This window comes from Callithrix jacchus, chromosome 13, assembly GCF_049354715.1.
Source record: "Callithrix jacchus isolate 240 chromosome 13, calJac240_pri, whole genome shotgun sequence".
Taxonomy (NCBI): Eukaryota; Metazoa; Chordata; class Mammalia; order Primates; family Cebidae; genus Callithrix; species Callithrix jacchus.
The window spans coordinates 90090342-90104744 of NC_133514.1; the positions used below are offsets into that span (position 1 = coordinate 90090342).

General features: G+C 42.8%; 1 protein-coding gene across 8 annotated transcripts in view; it reads left to right on the forward strand.

The window, feature by feature from the left end:
• The window catches only part of KATNAL2 (katanin catalytic subunit A1 like 2), a 113006-nt gene that overhangs the window by 58128 nt on the left and 40475 nt on the right, over nucleotides 1-14403 (forward strand). For 3 of the 8 annotated variants that reach the window (XM_054244161.2, XM_008979748.5, XM_078348090.1), the window contains 3 exons: nucleotides 5777-5943; nucleotides 7554-7596; nucleotides 14173-14290. In XM_054244161.2, coding sequence (XP_054100136.2) covers nucleotides 5777-5943; nucleotides 7554-7596; nucleotides 14173-14290 — 328 coding nt within the window. Of the gene's footprint in view, nucleotides 1-5776; nucleotides 5944-7553; nucleotides 7609-14172; nucleotides 14291-14403 lie in introns of those variants that run through there. The other 5 variants (XM_078348088.1, XM_035270967.3, XM_035270966.3 and 2 more) reach the window with 3 other exon arrangements.

Genomic DNA, 14403 nt, shown 5'->3' on the forward strand with positions numbered 1-14403 from the left:
CATTAAGAACTTGCCTTATGTATCTGGGTGCTCCTGCATTGGGTCCATATATGTTTAGGATCGTTAGCTCTTCTTGTTGTATCGATCCTTTTACCATTATGTAATGGCCTTCTTTGTCTCTTTTGATCTTTGTTGCTTTAAAGTCTATTTTATCAGAGATGAGAATTGCAACTCCTGCTTTTTTTTGCTTTCCATTTGCTTGGTAAATCTTCCTCCATCCCTTTATTTTGAGCCTTTGTGTATCCTTGCATGTGAGATGGGTTTCCTGGATACAGCACACTGATGGGTTTTGGATTTTTATCCAATTTGCCAGTCTGTGTCTTTTGATTGGTGCATTTAGTCCATTTACATTTAGGGTTAATATTGTTATGTGTGAATTTGATACTGCCATTTTGATGCTAAGTGGCTGTTTTGCCTGTTAGTTGTAGATTCTTCATTATGTTGATGCTCTTTAGCATTCAGTGTGATTTTGGAATGGCTGGTACTGGTTGATCCTTTTTTTGTGTAGTGCCTCTTTTAGGAGCTCTTGTAAAGCAGGTCTGGTGGTGACAAAATCTCTGAGTACTTGCTTGTTCGCAAAGGATTTTATTTTTCCTTCACTTCTGAAGCTCAGTTTGGCTGGATATGAAATTCTGGGTTGAAAATTCTTTTCTTTAAGAATGTTGAATATTGGCCTCCACTCTCTTCTGACTTGTAGTGTTTCTGCCGAGAGATCTGCTGTGAGTCTGATGGGCTTCCCTTTGTGGGTGACCCGACCTTTCTCTCTGGCTGCCCTTAGTATTCTCTCCTTTATTTCAACCCTGTTGAATCTGACGATTATGTGCCTTGGGGTTGCTCTTCTTGCGGAATATCTTTGTGGTGTTCTCTGTGTTTCCTGCAATTGAGTGTTGGCCTGTCTTCCTAGGTGGGGGAAATTTTCCTGGATGATGTCCTGAAGAGTATTTTCCAGCTTGGATTCATTCTCTTCGTCTCCTTCTGGTACACCTATCAAACGTAGGTTAGGTCTTTTCACATAGTCCCACATTTCTTGGAGACTTTGTTCATTCCTTTTTGCGCTTTTTTCTCTAATCATGATTTCTCATTTTATTTCATTGAGTTGGTCTTCGACTTCAGATATTCTTTCTTCTGCTTGGTCAATTCGGCTATTGAAACTTCTGCATGCTTCGCGAAGTTCTCGTATTGTGTTTTTCAGCTCCTTTAATTCACTCATATTCCTCTCTAAGTTATCCATTCTTGTTATCATTTCCTCGAATCTTTTTTCAAATCTTTTTTCAAGGTTCTTAGTTTCTTTGCATTGATTTAATACATGATCTTTTAGCTCACAAAAGTTTCTCATTATCCATCTTCTGAAGTCTAATTCCGTCATTTCGTCACAGTCATTCTCCGTCCAGCTTTGTTCCCTTGCTGGTGAGGAGTTTTGGTCCTTTCTAGGAGGCGAGGTATTCTGGTTTCGGGTGTTTTCCTCCTTTTTGCGCTGGTTTCTTCCCATTTTTGTGGATTTGTCCGCTGGTCGTCTGCGTAGTTGCTGACTTTTCGATTGGGTCTCTGAGTGGACACCCAGAATGTTGATGATGAAGTATTTCTGTTGCTTGGTTTTCCTTCTACCAGTCTAGCCCCTTTGCTGTACGACTGCTGAGGTCCGCTCCAGACCCTGCTTGTCTGGGGTGCACCTCTAGCAGTTGTGGCTCAGCGAGGGATGCTACCAGTTTATTTTTCTGCTATCTTTGTCCCAGGATGATGCCTGCCTAATGTCAGTCTTTTGGATATAGAGGGGTCAGGGAGCTGCTTGAGGAGACAGTTTGTACTTTATAGGAGCTTGATTGCTGAGCTGTGAGCTCTGCTGTTCATTCAGGGCTGTTAGGCTGCTATGTTTGATTCTGCTGCAACAGAGCTCATTAAAAAAACCCTTTTTTTTTCTCAAATGCTCTGTGTTGAGGGGTTTGGGCTTTATTTTTGGATGTCCGTTGAGGTCCTGCCCAGCTAGGACGCAGACTAGCCACTGTTTGCCTGCCGAGGCTCCGCCCTGCTGTTGTGACGCTCGCCCTGGCTCTGCTGTTCTGCTGTTCTCTGCCACGCCCTGCGGCGGAGTCTCTCTGTTGTAGCAGGTTGCCTCGGCAACGGCTGGCTGCGTCAGCAGTGGGCGTGTATCTCAGTAGGGACGGGTTGCCTCGGCAACGGCTGGCTGCGTCAGCAATGGGCGTGTATCTCAGTTGGGGCTGGTTGCCTCGGTAGTGGTGGACGCCCCTCCCCCTCAGAGCGTCTCGGGCCGTCTGCATGGGGCTTGTTTGAAATTGCGGTTTTGTTCGTCCCACTGGGCCACCCCTAACGCTCTGTCCATGCAATCCCCTGGGCTGGCCCACTGTCCAAGTCTAGCTCAGTCTCAAGTCCAGCCCTCTCAAGTCTCCGGTTGCCGGTTCAATGGGGCACCCGGACGAGCACGCCCTGTGGGGAGCGCTGGGTAGGGCCGGCCGCCGCCACCCTGGCTGCCGGCTTTGCCAGGCGGAGTTTCTTCCTGGTGTACCGCGTCTCCTCTTCACTTGGGAATTTCCCCATTCCGTGGGCAACAAAGATCAGTCTGGAAATGCAGCTCAGACTCACCTCTCCGCGGACACAGCGAGAGCTCCAATCCTGGGTTGTTCTCACAGCGCCATCTTGAGTCCTCCCCCAGATGTAGTTGTTAAGGCCAAGAGTTTGCTGTCTGCTTACAAAGCATGCATTTTTCCTTTCTGCCACAAGGTGGCTCTTTGTATCACAAATCAATGAAAGTTCTAGTAGACTTGATCGTTTTTCCGAAACCTCCTAGAAAAGGGACATGTAAGTGGATTATCAAAATGAAAGTGAACTATAGGTACTTTTAAGGACATATGAATGTCAGTAAAAGACATTTGCCTTAATGAAGTTCTGTAAATTCAGCAAAGAGGATAGAGTACTATGCATTAAAATAAGCAATCAGGGAAAGCTTTGTAGAGAGGATGACATGAGCTGGACTTGAAAGGTGTAGAATATGAATAGACCAATGTGATGGTAAGGCCATTCTTGGCAAAGGCACAGAGGAAGAGGGGGCACAGCCTAAGTGGAACAATTAAGTAAACAGGAAGACCACAGTTTGAATGTGTGAGTGAGAATTGGTGCAGCAGACAATGGAGGGTCGTGGATGCCAGTTCTTCTATTAATAGTCCTCTGTAGCCACCTTCTCGGACTTGGGTTATGTTAGCAGCCTCCGCGTCTCTCTCTTGTGTCTTGTTATTATGGCCCACTATTGCACACGACTGCACACTACTTACTGAAAAGTACTCTTCCTAAAGTCCTGTCCTGTCCCTCTGTTGGTTAAGAATCTCTAGTGGCTCCTCCTGCCTACCGCATTGAATTCAAACCTCATTCAAACTCAGTGTAACAGGAAAACACAGAAGCAGTTTTGTTCTTCTGGCCAATTAGTTTAGGAAACATGGGGCCTGCAGTCATTTATTCTTGTAATTTTTGTTTTACGTAAGACTACATGATCTTGGAAAGAGTTCAGAATATAATGTTATGTTAGTAAAGGCTGCAAGCAATCTATGGTGCATGTTTCCATTTTCCATCTTCTTTCTTTCTATCCTTTCTTTCTCTCCTTCTCTCATTTTTTCTTTCTTTCTCTCCCTATCTCCTTTTTTATTTTTATTTTTTGAGATGGAATTTCACTCTTGTTGCCCAGGCTACAGTGCAATAGTGTGATCTCCTCGATCTTGGCTCACTGCAACCTCCACCTCCCGGGTTCCAGCAATTCTCCTGCCTCAGCCTCCTGAGTAGCTGTGATTACAACCATGAACCACCACATCTGGATAATTTTGTATTTTCAGTAGAGATGGGGATTCTCCATGTTGGTCAGGCTGGTCTCGAACTCCCGACCTCAGGTGATCCACCGGCCTCGGCCTCTCAAAGTGCTAGGATTATAGGCGTGAGCCACTGCACGTGGCCTCTTTTTGTTTTAAAAGTGCATATGTGTAAGTATTTAATCATTTTAAAAGTTTGGGCCAAGTGCAGTGGCTCATGCCTATAATCTCAGCACTTTAGGAGGCCAAGGAGGGAGAACCACTTGAGACCAGAAGTTTGGGGCCAGCCTGGGCAGCATAGCAAGACCCTGTCTCTACAAAAAATAAAATAAAATAAAATAAAATAAATAGCTGGGTGTGGCGGTGCACACCTGTAGTCCAAGCTACTCTAAAGGCTGAGGTGGGAGGATTGCTTGAGCTCAGGAGTTCAAGGCTGCAGTGAGCCAAGATTGTGCCACTGCACTCCAGCTTAGGTGACAGAACAAGACCTTGTCTCTAAAAAGAAAAAAAAAAGTTAAAAAAATGTTTGTAAAGACAGAGGAAATGTTAGTCATTTTCTCTGAGAGGCAGAATTTTCTTTTGATTTACCAGTATTTTCTAGTTTTTTTCTGAAGTGAACATGTATTACTCTATACTAAAGTTATTAATAAAAAACTGATTTAGTTTTTCTCTCGCAAAATGGGGATTAAGACATAGTTATAGAAGCATGGTGAAACATGAAAAGATATAGAGCTGATAGACGAGAGTCAAGTGATTGTTGTTTGTAGCTTCTTTAAAATTAGCTTAGGAGAGATACATACATTTTAAGGTCATTGAAAATAATCATGGCAACCTCTTTTAAGAAAGTTTGTGCTAGGCATGGTGGCTCACACCTGTTATCCCAACACTTTGAGAGGCCAAGAAGGAAATCGCTTGAGGCCAGGAGTTTGAGACCAGCTTGGGCAACATAAGGAGACCTTGTCTGAAAGAAAGAAGGAGAAAAAGAGAAAGAGGGCATAATAAAAAAGAAAGTTTTCTGTTTCTACTTTCCTGCATCTAGATTCAAATGAAACAGAAAGAACTCTAACCTGCAGCAGAAATCTGAATCTGGGGTCCTTCGATGAGCTGAGACTGGGATCCTTGGATGAGCTCCTGAAATTATACACTAATTTGCACATGTGCACACTTTTCAGGAGAAAATTGTTGGTTTTAAAAGAAGTTAAGAACTAAAATTTAAAACCTGGAGAGTCTTTCATCTTTCAGAGGATTTTGAGACAAAGCCCTTGCTTCTTCTGCTAAGGCTACTTAAATTGGATAGTTTTGCAACTGAACAAGATAAAAATGACAGTGAGGAACCAAGGTGAAGGTGCTACTTTTATACAGAAACACCCTATAGTGCAATGTGTGACTGATGAAAAAATTACCAGAAATAAATAATACATTCCAAGTGGAAGTTATCTTACATGAAAATTCTTTGATGGTCTTGATTAGTAGATCTTTGGAACTTCCTTCAGTGCTCATGACCTGTTCATTTGAATTACCTCAGTGATGGAAAATTTGAGTTAAATTTGGGTTTTGTCACTTTGCCAAATGTTACCTAAAATGAATAACTGTGAATAACGAGGTAACCAAGTTTGGGGAAATTCCCATTTTAGGCTGCAAATGAGTAAAGACAAATCACAAGACGTTTCTTGGTTGATTTACTTATTTAACATTTTAAGCACTTCCAAAAACATCCTAAACAATGGTGACATCACAAGAATAAATATGTAACTTTCAAAGGCAACTGCTCTGAAAGAAATAGCTAAATATACTTAACAACTGTCAGGCTCTGTACGGCAAACCTCATATGCACCTACTAGTTTTCATCTAATGTGCTATGTATAGGCTTACTTTTTGTATTGCATCCGTTTAGACTTGTAATGCCTGTTAGCCATTATTCTCTTCACCTGAGTTAATTTCTTCTTTTTCTTCTGTGAAACTGCCAGATATATTGATACAGCAAATGCTTTGGAGCAAGAAACTAAACTGGGGTTACGACGCTTTGAAGTTTGTGACAACGTTGATCTTGAAACTATTTTGATGGAATATGAGAGTTATTATTTTGTAAAATTTCAAAAATACCCCAAAATTGTCAAAAAGGCATCAGACACAGGTACATGACTATTTTCTAGAGATAAGGCTTTATCTCATCTGTAAGATTAGTGTTTCTTTCTCATCTTATTCCCAGATAGATGGAGACCCTCACCCTGCACCAAAAGCGTACACCAAAGGATTGTGTAGCCATCCTCACAACCAGCACAGACAACTGCAATCATGATCATCTGGACACTGACATCCCTTTAGTCATGTTGGCATTTTAAGGAAATGTGTTTTCAGGCAATGAAAGCAAAACTCCAGTGTATCATAGATACTTTTCAGATAATTAAAATTACTTTTAATTTCTTTTCCTTTCCTTTTCTTTTCTTTTGAGAGGGAGTCTTGCTCTGTTGCCCAGGCTGGAGTACAGTGGCATGATCTTGGCTCACTGCAAACTCCAACTCCCTGGTTCAAGCAATTCTTCTGCCTCAGCCTCCCGAGTAGCTGGGATTACAGGAGCATGCTGCCACACCTGGCTAATTTTTTGTATTTTTAGTAGAGATGGGGTTTCACCATGTTGGCCAGGATGGTCTTGATCTCCTGACCTCATGATCTGCCCACCTCGGCATCCCAAAGTACTGGGATGATAGGCATGAGCCACCACGCCCAGCCTACTTAAATTTTTTTTAGAGATGAAAAGAGCTGTTGGAAGAGGATAAATGATAGAATACTTTTTCTTCTTAGGAGACCTATTGTCTATCTTGAAAATAACTATGAAAATGAGTATTGGGGAAGCTAATAGCTCATGTATAGATAATGAAATGCTTTTGAAAGCCATCAATCCAGATAATGATCGATATAATACAAAGACCCAGTATAAGTTAGCAGTCAATGAGGCTGGCTGGAGGAAAGATCTAAAGTGAGGGCCCTGTGCTTTGTAGTAACATTGACTGAGCAGTCTGTAAGTGGGGGAAGTAATTATAAACCAAGGGAGATCATTGTCCTGTTTACAAGGCACTTGTTAAGCCACAGACTTTAACATTTCATGTAGGGACCGGGAAACCAAGAGGAACATCAATTTAAAATAGCCAGGGCCAAATCTCAGAGCCAGAAAAGGTCGCAGAGGTATTTTATCTGAGCTCCCTTCCAATGCAGCATTCGGGGGTTAGATGTGGGTCTTGTAGAGAAAGCCCAGACTCCTAACCACAGGGTGATCGGCACTGTTAGTGACATGATCTCATTTCTAGATGGCTAGTTCTCCTATGATATTGGACACATTATTTTTATTTTAACTAGCAGAGTATGACTTAAATATTCCCTGCCAGATTTGTGCAATCATCCTGGTGTCCCGTGTAACACAGCAAAGTTCGTGAAAGCGTAATAAAATGGTAGCTCTAAAGCTAGCCTATATTGGAGTTGCCACCACGTCCACAGTCTTTAACACGTTTAATATCTGAGGCCTTTGCAGTCTTTCTCTGTGAGGCGATGCTTGAGAAGCTCGGGCCTCTTTCTCTTCACTGGTAATTTCAGTTCTCTCTATATGAGAATAGCTTAAAGTCTCTAGATTTCAATTGGCTATAGCACAAATTTTAAGAACAATGCATAAAGGGGAAACATACTTGAAAAAAATCACTTTGTCACTCTTAAAATTATTTTCTTTCCCTCCCTGTGTTTTTTTTGTCACAGCAGAAAATAATTTACCACAAAGAAGTGGAGGGAAGACCAGAAGGTAAAGTGAATGGTAATTATCTTAGTCAGCTGAGCTCGAGGAGCTTGCGGGATCCCTTTCCAGAACCTTTGCCCGCACAGCCCCGTGACCCGCTCCCAGCAACACTGACTGCAGTCATGCGCCCTGGCTCAGCCCAGGACTTCTCTCATTACGGCTGCTCCAGATTTGGGCCAGTGTTTGTCTATTCCCCTGGTTTTACTGTAAATAAGTGCATCCTATGATGCTCTGTCTTTCCAGATCATGTGGTATGAAAAGTCTGAACCTTAGAGGTTAAAAGAGCAGGTTCAATTCCTGGCTCTGCTATTTACAAGTATGGAGCAAGTTTCGGACACATAGTTCCTGGCACAGATTGAGCACCCAAGAAATATTATTTTCCCTCTTTTCATCATTTAGCTAATTTCAAGCACTCCCAGATCAGATGTTCTGACCTGTCTGAAGATCAGTAATGAGCCAGGAGGTACGAGCTCACGCTTCTGCCTTCACTAGTCCTGGCCTGCGGGGACCCATTCTTCTCTTACTTTTTCCTTCTGTTCATGGCTCATCTTGCATTCCTTTCTTCAGCTTCTCAAGTCCAAATCTCATTTGGGACTTGTAGCCTCTGATGGGAGCCCTTCTTTCTTTTGACCTTTCTGGGTACACACATTCTCTTACAAGGCCCCCTACTCTTGCCAGTGCCCTTCCCATTCCTCTCTCCCCACTCCCTCCCACAGAGCTGTTCCAAAATACCCAGGGGTACTAGGTTGCTGTTGCTGGCTGCCAGTGAGGGCCAGCTTTGGGGCATCGCAGTCTGTGGGCTGTTGCTATTACAGTAGAGCCTAAACCTCACAGGAAGCCTAGAGTAGGCTTCCTGTAGGGGCCATACAACCATCCAGGCAGTGAAAAAAGTGTTTAAAATCTTAAAATGCTCTTGGAAAAAGAAGAGTTAGATTGTAATCACATGTAACTTATTAGGCCCTCAAGAAGTAGGGGTTCTGTCATGCCCCCGCTACACTCCCTGCTCCTGAGACTCCAGTTCTCTTGTTCCAGCCTCAGAAGGGACTAGGACACCTCAGAGGGCTGGTGGACACAGCTTGCAAAAATGGCCATGGAGCCCACGAATGCTCCGCAATCCTACTCACCATAATAGTTGGCCTCGGGCTACCTTTGCTTTGTGCTGTTCTGCAGGAAGAGTTTTATTGCTTTGACAAAAGTGGTATTCTTTTATTTATAGTTTCCACAAAGCTAGTCAGACTCTGGTAATAAATGATAACTGCTTGTGCATTGAGATCGTGAGGAGCCTTTGAGGCCAGCTTCGGAAGGCTTTTGGAGTCTGATGATTTTTCTGGAACCTTCTCAGTATTCTTCTCTGGCAAATGCTCTGTGAGTGAATGGTGTTGGGGTGCTTTGTTCCCTTTAGGGATGGAGCACGGTGGCACATTTGACAGCATGGGGGCTCCTCAGCTCCTCTCTGAGTAGACGTTTGTACATGGCAAGTGTAAAGGCTGAATAGCAATTGGTTAGAGTCAGGAGGAAAAACCAGGAAAGTAATGAACGGTGTTTCTGCAGACAATTTTGTACTCAAATATAGACACTGACGTGAGACGTATCATGAGACTGGCGATATATTAGCAAACCAAAGTGTCTTTTCCTAATCTTGGGAAATGTTCCTAATCCCCGTTTAAAGATTTACTGATGAACCAAAGGAGGAAAGGTTATCCAATGTGATGGATAACAGAACTGGGATCCCAGAAGGTCTTGGCAATTCCAGAGATGGGTTCAAAGTAACAAGGTGAAATTGAATAAAATAAGGCTTAAGCTTGAACAAGAGTTACAACAAATAGCCCCTTCATTACAGAATCAGACACCCAGAAATCTCAGTTTACCTGGGCCAACAGTGTGACATGAATGCTATTGTGGTCCCAGCACCATCAATAGAAATACAGGGTCCAAAAAGTAGGAGGTCACACTATTCTGGAAGGTGACCAGTATGAGGAAGAATCTGGGAGCCAGGTAACTTTAGCAATGACTGGAGCAACTGGAGATGTTGAGTTTGAACAGAGGCTTGGTGGAGGGGGGGCTCCTTAGAACAACGCAGGAACAGGCTTCAGTTCACCCTCTAGTGGGTGATTAGGTCTTCTCTGCAGAATTCAACAGGGCACACCTAGGACTAATGGTTAAAGTGAAAGCAGAGTGAATTTGGTGCCATGTTCAGAAGAATTTTACAATCCTCAGAGCTGATTGAAAATGAATTGAGTTGCATCGTCCATTAGTGATCTTGTATTTTGGTCATGTTAAAGCAGATCTTATGGATCAGTTGCATCCAATGGGAAATCAGAGTGGGAAAATAGAGTCCCTGTTTCCTGCCAGCTCCACAAGGATGGTGAGGCAAGTTTAAGTACACACATGGAGGACCCAAGATGGCTGATCGCTAACATCTCGGGATTGCAGCTCTCAGTTAAAGTGCAGAGAACTAGAGGATGCCACACTTTCAGACAAATTCAGGATCTTCACTGAAGATCCCCAGTGGAGGAGTAACACAGGTCGCCAGCACGACTCTTGTGGCCGGCGCAGCAGTTTCGCCGGCACCTTGGCGCAGCAGCTCTTGGAGCAGAGTAAACAGGGCTGGCTTCCCTTCGGACCGAGGTTTGGAGGACCCACACGGGCCCCCAGCACGACTCCTGAGGCCGGCGCAGTGGCTCTCGGCGCAGTGGCTCTTGGCGCAGAGTAAACGAGACTGGTTCCCCTTCTGACCGAGGTTTGGAGCCCCGGGAAGGCAGAGTCGCCTATTTCAGACACAAGAAGGAAGCCAGACAGGAGAATCCTGGGCAGAAAAGCACCATCAGTCTTAATGCTGCTGTTCTGGCCCTGGGAACTAACAACTTGGACATCCACTCAAGAGACCTAATCTGAAAGTTGGTAATTTCAAAGATGACAGGAGGATAAATTTACAATGATGGGAAGAAACCAGCATAAAAAGGCCGAGAATACTCAAAATCAGAACGCCTCTGCCTCTAAAGATGATCACAGTTCCACATCGACAATGGAACAAGGCTTGATGGAGAACGAGTTCATCCCAATAACAGAATCACTCTTCAAGGAATGGATAATAAGAAACTTCTGTGAGTTAAAAGAACATGTTGTAGCCCAACATAAAGAAACTAAGAATTTGAAAAAAGGTTTGATGAAATCCTATTGAGAATAGACAACTTAGAGAGGAATATAAGTGAATTAATGGAACTGAAGAATACAATACAGGAACTCCGAGAAGTATGCACAGGTTTAAACACTCGAATTGTTCAAGCAGAAGAAAGGATATCAGAGGTCAAAGTCCAACTTAATGAAATAAAACAAGAAGACAAGATTAGAGAACAAAGGATAAAAAGGAATGAACAAAGTCTACAAGAAATGTGGGACTACGTGAAAAGACCAAATTTACGTTTGATAGGTGTACCTGAATGTGACTGAGAGAATGAATCCAAGCTGGAAAATACCCTTCAGGATATTATTCAGGAAAATTTTCCTAAACTAGCAAAGCAGGTAAATATTCAACCCCAGGTAATACAGAGAACACCACAAAGATATTCCTCAAGAAGGGCAACCCCAAGGCACATAATCGTTAGATTCACCAGGTTGAAATGAAGGAGAAAATACTAAGGGTAGCCAGAGAGAAAGGTCAGGTTACCCACAAAGGCAAGCCTATCAGACTTACAGCAGATATCTCAGCAGAAACTCTACAAGCCAGAAGAGTGGGGGGCCAATATTCAACATCCTCAAAGAACAGAACCTTCAGCCCAGAATTTCATATCCAGCCAAACTAAGCTTCACAACTGAAGGAAAAATAAAATCTTTTACGAACAAGCAAGTACTCAGAGATTTTATTACCACCAGGCCTGCTTTACAAGAGCTTCTGAAAGAAGCATTACACACAGAAAGAAACAACCAGTATTAGCTTTTCTAACAATATGCCAAAAAGTAAAGAGCACCAACATAAAGAAGAATTTTCATCAACGAATGGATAAAACAGCCAGTTAACATCAAATGGCAGTAACCCTAAATTTAAATTGACTAAATCCCCCAATCAAAAGACACAGCCAAAACCCAACGGCATGTTACATCCAGACCCGTTTCACATGCAAGGATACACAAAGACTCAAAACAAAGGGATGGAGATTTACCAACCAAATGGAGAGCAAAAATAAATAAATTAATAAATAAAAAGCAGGAGTTGCAATTCTCGTATCAGATAAAATAGATTTTAAAGCAACAAAGATATAGTGGTAAAAGGATCAATGCAACAACAAGAGCTAATGATCCTAACACCCAGATACATAGAGACTTAGATTCAATGAGACAGAAAATTAATAAGGATATCAAGGACTCAAACTCAGATCCGGAACAAGTAAACTTAATAAGTATTTATAGAGCTCTCCACTTCAAATACACAAAATATACATTCTTGTCAATACCACATCACACCTACTCATAGGTTTAAATGAAACATTGATTGGCCATTATTAATACCCATTTTTTTTTTCAGAATAAAGCAATATTTCCGTTCACGCTCCCTCTCTCTCTTCCTCTTTCTTCCTCTCCTTTACTCATTTTTTTTCTTTCCTTCTCTCAATAAATAAATAAATAAATAAAAATAAAATAAAAAATAAAAAAGAAATCAACTTGTAAACCTCTAGATCCAGGTCGGCAATGTCTCTCTCATTGCTTGATTTCCTTCCTTCCCTTTCCTCCCTCCCTCCCTCCCTCCCTGCTTCCTCCCTTCCTTCCTTCCTTTATCCCTTCCTTCCTCCCTCCCTTCCTTCCTCCCTCCCTTCCTCCTTCCCTCCCTTCCTGCCTTCCTCCCTTCCTCCTTCCCTCCCTTCCTGCCTTCCTCCCTTCCTCCTTCCCTCCCTTCCTGCCTTCCTCCCAAAAAAAGGTACACACACACATGCCCAAACACATATATATATAACTTCCCTTAAGTCAACACTATTAATTAATATAAATTTGATTTGTAAAATGCTTGGTTTTCATTTCATAGATGTTTCATTTTTGTGCCAGCAAAAGGCTGGAAAAAGACATTCTTATTCCAAGTTTAAAGATAGAAAAAAGTGCCAGGCCTGGTGGCTCATGCCTGTAATCCCAGCACTTTGGGAGACCAAGGCGGGTGGATCACGAGATCAGGAGTTCGAGACCATCTGGGCCAACATAGTGAAACCCCATCTCTACCAAAATATAAAAATTAGTTGGGCGTGGTGATACATGCCTGTAATCCCAGCTTCTCGGGAGGCTGTGGTGGGAGAATTGCTTAAACCAGGGAGTCAGAGGTTGCAGTGAGCTGAGATCATATCACTGCACTCTAGCCTGGTGGCAGAGCAAGATTCCGTCTCAAAAAAAAAAAAAAGATAGAAGAAAAACACCCGAGAACTGTTAGTGTCTGCCTCTCGTGAGGCTCCCCGCAGTGAGCCCAACACTCACAGAGGTGTCACCATGTGGACATTGGTGGTTTTGTCGACATGGGTGGTCTTGCTGGCCAAATAGCTGTACATTTATTACCCCATCTAGAAAAGAAGTTGAAACAGCAGCTCTCTGAGATCACTCTGAACATGGGGAGACATGCTTCTACAGAACCTTCTGCAAATGCTTCTCACATATAGGGACAAAAGAACTAAGAGAACTAAGCAACAATGGTGGAGTTCATGTTCTGCCCCCCATGCTAGTCCTGTCTCTTTGGATGTCATCTTCTATGGAAAAATACACATTTTCCAATACTGAATTTTATGTCTAATTATGAGGATGTAGTGAAAAAAATTATTTGATCTTTCTATGGATATCTAACATATATACAGTCATACCACATATATTACTATGTGTAAATGCATATACTCTTATAACCACAGTTGCAGCCACCAGCAGGCTCTCTTTGCCCCTTCCCAAATTCTCCCCATCTCCCTCACAGTTAGCTACTCTTTTGACTTCCAGCCCCATCAGTTTGTTTTGCCTGAAGTAAACGATTGTTGATGAAAAATTGTTTGGCAGCTATGATTGGTCTGGGACAACATTGATGAGGGAAGGTTTGTTTTCCTTCTGCAATCCCCTTTTGATGTTTATTGCACAGAACATGCTGAGAGGTATTTTAAGTGGGCAGGGTATATCTAGGACATTGGATTAAAACCATGGGCCGATCCCTGGATTTCCTACTGCTTCTTCGTTTGAATGGGAGGACATCTTTCTCCCCCACACCTTTCTCCTGGTCTGATGCTGCTTTTAAGGAAGGTGGAAGGAACAATGGAAGAATGCTTGTAAAGCAATGTGTTCTTAAGAACTAAAGCTATTTGCAGAAGGGCTGGAGCTATGTGGTGTGAAAGGGAAATGAAGAGGGTGAGCTGGGGGGCTCCAGGAGGGGATCTTAGAAGAACCTGGTGAGTATCCTAGAGGGAGTTAGGACCAGAATGGACCTGGTGGGTGGATAGCGTAGGTGGAAGGGCCCTATAGTGGCCACCTGTGTATCTTTCCATAGCTTTCTTAAATGCGCTATTCTTAAGAATAGTTGTTAGAATTAAGTGGCTAGAATAATTTCTTCCAAGGTCTTGTTCCCTCCCTTAGGGCGATGAACGACAGTTGTCAAAATCTTCACAAGATTAATCAGCAGAGGCCCCGGTCTAAAACCACTGTGGGGAAAACAGGGGACACCAAGTCTCTCAATAAGGAGCATCCTAATCAGGTCAGGATGGCTTGGCTTGGCTTTGGGAATAGCAAACTTGGCTGAAAAATAGCTCCATGAAAAAAGTCACATTTATTTAATTTTTGAGGACCTATGCTTTTAAAATTGCGGTG